Source organism: Manacus vitellinus, unplaced genomic scaffold, assembly GCF_001715985.3.
Source record: "Manacus vitellinus isolate BGI_N305 unplaced genomic scaffold, ASM171598v3 scaffold_21_pilon, whole genome shotgun sequence".
Taxonomy (NCBI): domain Eukaryota; kingdom Metazoa; phylum Chordata; class Aves; order Passeriformes; family Pipridae; genus Manacus; species Manacus vitellinus.
The window spans coordinates 3,317,189-3,325,637 of record NW_021939546.1 but is presented as its reverse complement, the minus strand read 5'-3'; the positions used below and the strand labels follow the sequence as shown (position 1 = coordinate 3,325,637).

At 48.8% G+C, this 8,449-nt stretch overlaps 1 protein-coding gene across 1 annotated transcript; it reads left to right on the top strand.

Moving 5' to 3' along the window:
• The first annotated feature begins 4,520 nt into the window (after positions 1 to 4,520).
• On the top strand, positions 4,521 to 8,449 carry FPGT (fucose-1-phosphate guanylyltransferase). The gene is given in 5 exon segments (XM_018071999.1): positions 4,521 to 4,651; positions 4,811 to 4,867; positions 4,869 to 4,933; positions 5,960 to 6,052; positions 6,883 to 8,449. Coding segments are annotated over 5 exon segments (1,794 nt in total). The 3' UTR covers positions 8,331 to 8,449.

Here is an 8,449-nt window from a genome sequence, read left to right as displayed (position 1 = left end):
CCATATATCCATGAGAGTGCTGCCCTGGAGGACCATCCCTCACTGCCCAAACCTCCCCTCTGAGGGGAGCACAGTCTCCAGCTGTTCCGACGGAACCATGGCACTCACCAGAATCGCCATCTCTTGCCTGCTGTGCTGGCAGGACCCCATGTTTGTCACCACCCTGTGTCTGTCATCAGTGAGAAGTCCAAGCTAAGGACCAGCCCCAACATGCCAAGGGGCCAGATGCAGTATGCACAGGGAAAGGCTTTAGTGGCTGACACGATCAAACTGTAGGAGTGAAAAAGCCAACTTATGGTTATGACTGTTTTTCACTGAAAATTAGCTGAGCCTGTCCTTCGGGAAGCTGTAAGTGAATTCATACTCACAGATATAGCTGCTCAGGGGGATTCTAGCTCAGTCCAGTTCCCACAGGCAGCAGGTCAGGCTGTGGACTTAGGGGTACAGAGGTAGTAGATGTGCCCACCCAGCTGCACCCTGCCCCTCCAAAAGCCACAAAATCCCCTAAGAGCTGGTGTTCCACTTCCCGAAGCCCATCAGACCAACCCACCATAGCCCCCACCCAGCTCCACTCTCCGAGCCCCCTAGAACTGACCCCTCAGCCAGTTTCACTCCCTAAACCCCACCAGGCTGACCCCCTGGCCAGCTCACCCACCCCAAAGAAGGGGGAAGGGAGCCTGACACCCAACCTATGATAAAACAGCTCAGCTTATCTTCAGGCTGTTTTATATAAATAAATAAATATATATATGTACACTTTTTTTCCTGGGCTTATTTTATATATTTCTAGCAGGTATCAATGTCTGTTTAATTCAAACATACTGTCCCATGGGACTCATTAGCAGTTTAACAAACTGCATGGGTATAAACACATGGCAGATAAAAAGACAGAATTTTTAAATATTGTATGTATGCCTACAAAAATAGTCTGGGTGAATGATGAAGGGTGTCAGGGAAGTGCTCGACCACATCAAACAATGAAAACATTCCTGAGATGGGCTGTTTAAATATTAAATAAATACTCAGAACTTCTGTAAATGTCGAACAGGAGAAATGATGGAATGCTATTTTTCCTAATCTGTTCCCACTGTAATTATGGACTCTATACTCTAGCTAAAAAGACCATTTATCTTGTGCTGAGCATTTCAATTGCTTTATCTCCAATAAATTGCAGATATTACCTTCGATGGATAACTAAGACCAGCGCAGGAGCTCCAGGCACAGCTGATGTGCCTGGAAAATACTTAACATTTGTCTTATTTTTTTAGAAAATGTTTTATCTCTATTTTTGTGAAAGCTTTTTTACCAAATTGTGTATTGCTAAAAAAATTAATTTATTCCATTCAGAAAGACTAATTTTAGGGGAGGGGGGGAGGCTGTTTACAGGCAAATATTCTGAGCTGTATTCCCTTTTTTTATAATACCACCTGTATAACAATATATATACCAATATCTGGTACTATACTAATAACAACACATATAAGTTATCTTTCCCTGAGCTGACCTGGGGCCTGGAGGAGGGTTCCTGTGTCCTTGCCACCAGCATGCAGTGACACAGATACACAGATAATTTATGCAAAATACACCCAAAGCATGTGTGAGAACCAGAAAACTAATTAAGTAGAGACGGTGCTAATGAGGGTTGGCAGCCAGGAACAACGGCTGTGCCAGGCGTGGGGACAGAGGGGAGGGGAGAACACATCCGTGGGAATGGGGCAGGGCCAGGCACTGCCAATCCTGGGCACAGAATCCCAGAATCATTTAGGTTGAAAAAGTTCCCCAGGACCGTTGAGTCCTGCCTTTGACCCATCACCACTTGTCAACTAGACCAAAGTACATCCAGTTATTCTTTGAACACCTCTAGGAATGGGGAGTCCACCCACCTCCCTGGGCAGCCCTGTCCAATGATTGACAACTCCTTCCATGAAGAAATTCTTCCTGCACGGTGCAGCCCAGAACAACACCTATTCATATTTTGCAAACTAAACCATGTAGGCATGTCCTCCCACTTTTATTAAGCATTTAAAATCCAGTTCTAAGAAAAAGGCCCAGTAAGGGTACAGATTTGCAGTACTCATCAGCGCATTTGATTCATCCTGAAATACCAGATATTTACTGTTCTGTGTGGGATTATGGAAAATCTGAGCTAAACCAGAGACTACGCTACAGTAATTGTTTTTTGTTGCTGTTTTAGCCAGGCTAAGCTGAGCAGCACGTCTGGTGTTACAGATCCATCACTGCTGAGAACAAGTGGTTTCTCATTGCTCCTCTGTGAGAACTCAGTTCAGATTACAAAAGTGACATCAAATCTCAGCACTTCCATAAATATTCAGAGCCTGAGCATGCTCCATCTGAGGTGCCAGAACTCAGGTTCTCCACTGGCAGCACAGGTCACTGCTGCTCATACCCCAGGTGTGGGAAACCTCTTCCTGGGAGAGACACACAATTTGATGGGATTTGATGGAATAACTGTGCTCAGAAACAAATACCTGTGCTTGTTTTATTACTGCATTACTCTAGTAAAGCAGGGAGTGAAGGGATACCTGCTTAGGGATAAATCTAGCTTGGATTGTGTCCTGTGTGATCACAATAATGAGGTGCCAGTGCTGTGAGGGCTGTGTTGGGAGCAGCACTGACAGTGGGTGGAGGGGGGGCCCCTGGGGGTGCTGGGTCCAGCTCCCCAGTAAAGAGAGAGAGGGACATACTGCACAACCCAGCAAGGGGCCCCGAAGATGAAGGGACTGGAGCACCTCTGCTCTGAAGAGAGGCTGGGAGAGCCAGGACTGCTGTGCTGGAGCAGAGCAGGCTCAGGGGATCTCACCGACGTGTACAGGTACCAGCAGGAGAGAGCCAAGGAGACGGAGCCAAGCTCTTCCAGTGGTGCCCAGGGCCAGGACCAGAGGCCACAAGTACACACGGGCACACAGGAGGGTTCCCTTCAACACCAGGAGACACTTTTTCACTGTGAGGTGACCGAGTACCACAGGGAGGTGGTGGAGTCTCTGCCCTCAGAGATACTCAAAACCCACCTGGACATGGCTCTGGGTGGCCCTACCTGAGCAGGGGACTGGTCCAGGTGACCTCCAGCAGTCCCCTCCAACCTCAATCAGTCTGTACCTCTGTGACAATCTCCTACATGTAGTCTCTGTTTTTATCAGACTTTCCCAGAATTCTCAGAAGGGTTCGTTCCTCTGTTTACAGAGTTCTTTTTTCTTAGAAAGGATTGTTCTGCCTGGTGCATTCCCTGGTTTCAGCCGAGTGGTGCTCCCCCTTGGTGTCATGTTCCAGTTTAACAGTATGGCACAGGGAGTTTTTCCTATCACAGATTAGAGCTGTGCTTTGACTGTTAATTCCTTTATCCTCGTCTCTGACATAACATCTTCACGTTCAGGTAAAGGAATTCTGCTGTAACCACTGCCTCTGTGACTATTGCACAGGATAACAGAAGTAGGCAGTGCGCAGAATAGTAATGAAGGGAGTTAAATCTTTTGTTGCAGCTGTAACTAGGTGAACCGCCATGTGCAAACGTTTAACATTACTGAAACATCTAGTCTGAAATTTTAGAAAATTTAAGAAATCCCTACTTAAACTCTTCAAAGCTTATTTAACATATCTCAGATGCTGTCAGTAATGAAAACTCAGTGCAAAAGAGCACAGGTGTAGTTTCAACAGAACAGATCATGGTCCTTATTGGAGTGAGTCAAGAGTGCAAGTAAGGATAAAACAGATCTTTGTGGTGTGCATTGCTCTGATTAGGGCTATTATCACCTGCATCACAGCAAAGTCTCACACCGAGAAAGCACAGTGAAGCTTTCAACTTTTTTTTTCTTAATCTTCTCTGTCAGCAGTTTACAAACATGAAAAACTACGGATTTGTTGTAACTTTTTTTCTAACTTCATAAACTCTTTTTCTTTCCTCCACTAGCTTCTATAGTGCTTTTACTTTTTATTTTAAGATTTGTGTATAATGAGATCTTATAAAGGCGAACCCTCCTTTCATTCCCATCTCTTTGTATTTGGTATCTGTAATCCCAGCAAACTCTGAATTCAGATGGAATCCGCAGATAAAAAACCACAATATCCAGGGCAAGGAACCGCAGCCGGAAAAACCCTCAGCTGCGTGACTCCTACAAGCTGCTAGCAGATAAAACACACGGTGATGCCTGCGATGAGTGCGGGTGAGGTCCGTTTACCAAATCGTAGCCCTGCTCCGCGCTCACCAGCGCGCCCCGGGTGCTCCAGGTGGGGCCGAGGAGGCACCAACCAGCGGCTGCGGGCAGGGCAGAGTTAAGCGGGCAGGGCAGAGTTAAGCGGACGGGTTCGTGCGCGATTAGGATTCTGCTCCTACCTAGATTAACAACCCAGGCATCCACCTCCTCCTGCTCCTCGAGAGCGCTCGGAGCGCCCCCGGGGCCGCAGCGCCGCAACCCCCGCCCGGAGCGCGGCAGAGCCGCCTCTTCCCCGCCCGGCGCGGGCCGGGCCGGAGGCTTCCGCACCGCCCACCCGCCCCGCCCGGCGCAATGCCGGGTCGAGTTGCGGCGGGCGGCAGCGCTGGTTCCCCGGCCCCGGCAGTGCCGGCGTGGGCGGGCAGCAGGCGCGGCGCGGCGGGAGTGACACGGCCGGGGCTGGCGCGGTTCGCGGCGCATGCGAGGTGGGATGGCGGGCGGGGGGCGGCGGGTCCAGGCCGCGGGGCTGCCCGAGCGCTCGGGGCCGGGGCGCAGGCCGTGCCCAGGCGCTGTCTGAGCGGGGCCGCTCACCGCAGGCGCGGCCCGCCCGGCCCGGCGAGTCTCTGGGACGTGGTGGTGTGCTGACGGCGGCGGACGCGGCGCAGGCCGGGCGCGTTCCCGGAACAGCTGGCGGAGAAGCTGCGCGGGGGAGCTTGCCCAGGGGCGTCGATACCACGTGGTGCCCCGACCCGCCGGGCCCAGGATCGGTGGCGTGCGGTGCCGGGGCCGGGGCCGCGGGCGGAAGAGGGCTCCGAGCGCCGGCCGCGCCGCTCCTCATCTCCCGCGCTTCCGCCTCGCGGGGGGGGCCGGGCAGGGGAAGGGAAATCGGGTCGGGAAGAGGCTCAGGGGGCTCGGGCAGGGCTCGGGGGTCCGGGCAGGGCTCGGGGCTCGGGCAGGGTTCGGTGCGGCCGTAACGGGCAGGAGGGGCCGTGGCAGGAGCCAACCTGGGGCTCCATCGTGGTGCTTGTGAATGGGCGTGTTGGTGATACTGTACAGCTCCTCAAAATGTGTCCGATGAATACAGAATAGCACTGGCTCGGGTGTTTTAGAAATTCATACTTAATCTGATTGCTTAAACGGTTTGATTATATTTTAATATATTACCCAGTGGGCAGCAAAACTCTAGAAGAAACTAGCCTGACTGCCCGTAATGCCATCCTGTAATTCTTCGTTCCTGTTCCCTTTGATGTACAAAGTAACTAATATCAATATTATTTGCAGTGTAGAGTAATAGGCAGAGATTAATTCTCAGAAATCTGGCAGCTTTAACTTGTAAGAGCATAAAAAATATCCCAAAACATTTCCTCGTATCGCACACCTTCCTTACTTCCTTACTGTAAATGTCAGAAGTACTTCTGAACACTGCCTTGAAGCCACTAATGAGCTTTTGTGTGACCTGTTTCCTACAGGAGCTGGTTTTTATGGCCGGGTTATGTCCTGTTCAATTGATTAAATGTTTCAAATGTTTGGCCTGTGCAGAGGTGACTGGGAGAGGAAAAACAGTTTTCCCAAGAGCTGTCTGCTCAGGATGCTCTGCCCTGGGAGAGCACAGGCTTCTGGAGGAACTGTCCATCAGCTTCTGTGTGTGATCTTAACAACCACAATAGGGTAGAAAGACTGTCCCATCGGTGCTGGTGTGGAAGGTTTTTTCAGCTGGACACCAGTACACCTCACCTGTCAGAGCAGGTGTTATTGAAGCTCTTCTTACAGATACTAAAATACTTTTTCTTTAGGAAATGGTGGATCAACTCTTCATGTTCTTCAGTACTTGGAAGATCTGTATGGTGATCAGTGGGCTTCCTTCACTGTGCTGCTAATCCATTCTGGTAAATTCAGTTTTACATTTCTCACTCTAAAACTGTACCCTTTTTTTCCCCTTCCTTAAAACGATATGATGACAGAGGAGTCAGAGTTCCGAAATATAGTTCCCTCAGAAAAGTCACCCCAATGCGTGTGATCATTTGAAGTTAGGTTGGTGCTTAGGAGATGTTACTGTCACTTCAGCATTTTTTCTCAGCACTCAAGTTGTTCAATCAAACAGTGAGAAGGAGGTGTATTTCAGAGTGTGATTTAAGTTCCTGCCTTGAAATACCCGTTTAAGGAATGTGGCCCTCTCAGGGTGGGGGGGACCTCAGGCTCCTTGTACCTTTGGGCAGGCTGAGTACTTGCCTTCTTATCCAGTTAGTCAGGACACTTCCAGAAGTGGGAGAACATCAGTTCTTAGAGGAGAAAGAAACCAGGTGATAAGTTTCCTGACCAAAACTCTGCTTGTTTGACTCATCTGGACTAAAATTCCCATCAGAAGTGTTGGGGTCCTCCTCTTTTCCAACCAAAAAATGAGTGTCATTTGCTTTCAACACTTCAGCAACAGGCAGCTCTGAAACAAACTAAAGATAACAAAATCAACAACAATTTTAATATGAGCTATTTAAGGCAGGCTGGGTTTTGGACATAAGGTCAAATCTGCTTTGGGAAATGTTTGAAGAAGAATGATTGATTTCTTCACATCTGTCATTCTTTAAGGAATACTTGGTATGTGACCAAGCAGAGGGTTTTTTAATGCCTATGTGTACCTGTGAAATAGCTGTATAGGTTTAGTTTTTTGCTTACTTGCATACAGTGTCTCTGTGTAGCTAAAATTCTCTTTCTCTTCCAGGTGGTTACAGCCAGCGTTTGCCAAGTGCAAGTGCCCTGGGGAAGATCTTCACGGCCCTGCCGTTCGGCAATCCCGTTTACCAGATGCTGGAGCTGAAGCTGGCCATGTACATCGACTTCCCCCGTCACATGAAACCAGGAATCCTCGTCACGTGTTCGGATGACATAGAGCTGTACAGCACTGAAGTGACAGAAACCATCGCGTTGGATAAACCTGGGTTTACCGCGTTGGCTCACCCCTCAGATTTGGCAGTCGGGACCACTCACGGGGTGTTTGTCTTAGATCCGTCCAGTTTTTCAGGAAAAGGAGGAGTGGAATATGCATCTTGCCATCGTTTCCTGCACAAGCCTGACATGGAGATGATGCGTCAGAGCGGTGCAGTGTGCGTGAGGGGGCATTGCTCCTCTGGGAACCACGGTGACTCAGGAATGGCCTCGGAGTGTGTGTACACAGACAGCATATTCTACATGGATCACCTCACTGCAAAGCAGCTACTGATGTTCTATAAGCAAAGCACACTTTGCTATGAAATAGATGCATATGGTGACTTTCTCCAGGCCCTGGGACCCGGAGCCACTCCAGATTATACCAAAAACATGAGTAATGTCACCAAGGAGGACTTGGGGTTGGTGGAAGTGCGGCAGCAGTTATACTCCCTCCTGCAAGGAACTGCCCTCAATGTCATAGTCCTCAACAACTCCCAGTTCTACCACATTGGAACTACTCAGGAGTATTTATTTCATTTTACTGCTGAGAGCAAACTGAGATTTGAGCTTGACTTGCTGCCTGTGGCTTTTAGCATCTTTCCTGACACAGCCAAGACCTCAGATCAGTCAAGCGTCATCCAGAGCATCCTTGAGCCCAGATGTGTGATAGGGCCTGGGTCTGTCATTGAATACTCCAGGATTGGGCCTGAGGTCTCGGTAGGGAAGAGCAGCATTGTTAGTGGGTCCTACATAAGTTTCAGTGTAGACATACCCTCACGCTGCTTCCTGAGTTCAGTAACTGTGAAAATTAATGATCAAGTTGAGTATGTCACCATGGTGTTTGGTGTAGGAGACGACTTGAAGAAGACTGTGAAATTGCTGTCGGATATACGCTCGCTCCAGTTTTTTGGAGCCAGCTTAGCAAAATGCCTGGACCTCTGGAGCGTAGAGGCTTCGGACCAGCTCTTCTCCAGTGGGAACACGCGTTTGGGGCTGTGGACTGTGAGGATTTTTCCTGTTTGTTCTACTCTAAGTGAATCTGTTAGGATGTCACTGAAGATGTTGAATTCTGTGCAGCACATGTCACCTTTCAAACTGAGTGGCTTTCAGCTCTTGTCTATTGAAGAAATGCTCGCCTACAAAGATGTAGAAGGCATGCTGAAGTTTAGGAAGCAAATTTATGATGAAGTCTGTCTACAAAGGCAAAAAGAGAAGTCTGATTGTAGAATGAACTGTACTTGAACAAATCTGTTTTCATTTGTGGGTGATTGATTACTTCACAGCTTATAAGAATCCTGAGGAAAAAGTACACAGATCTTTTCTCTGATCTCATTGAAGTAATAATAAAGAAATTACATTAA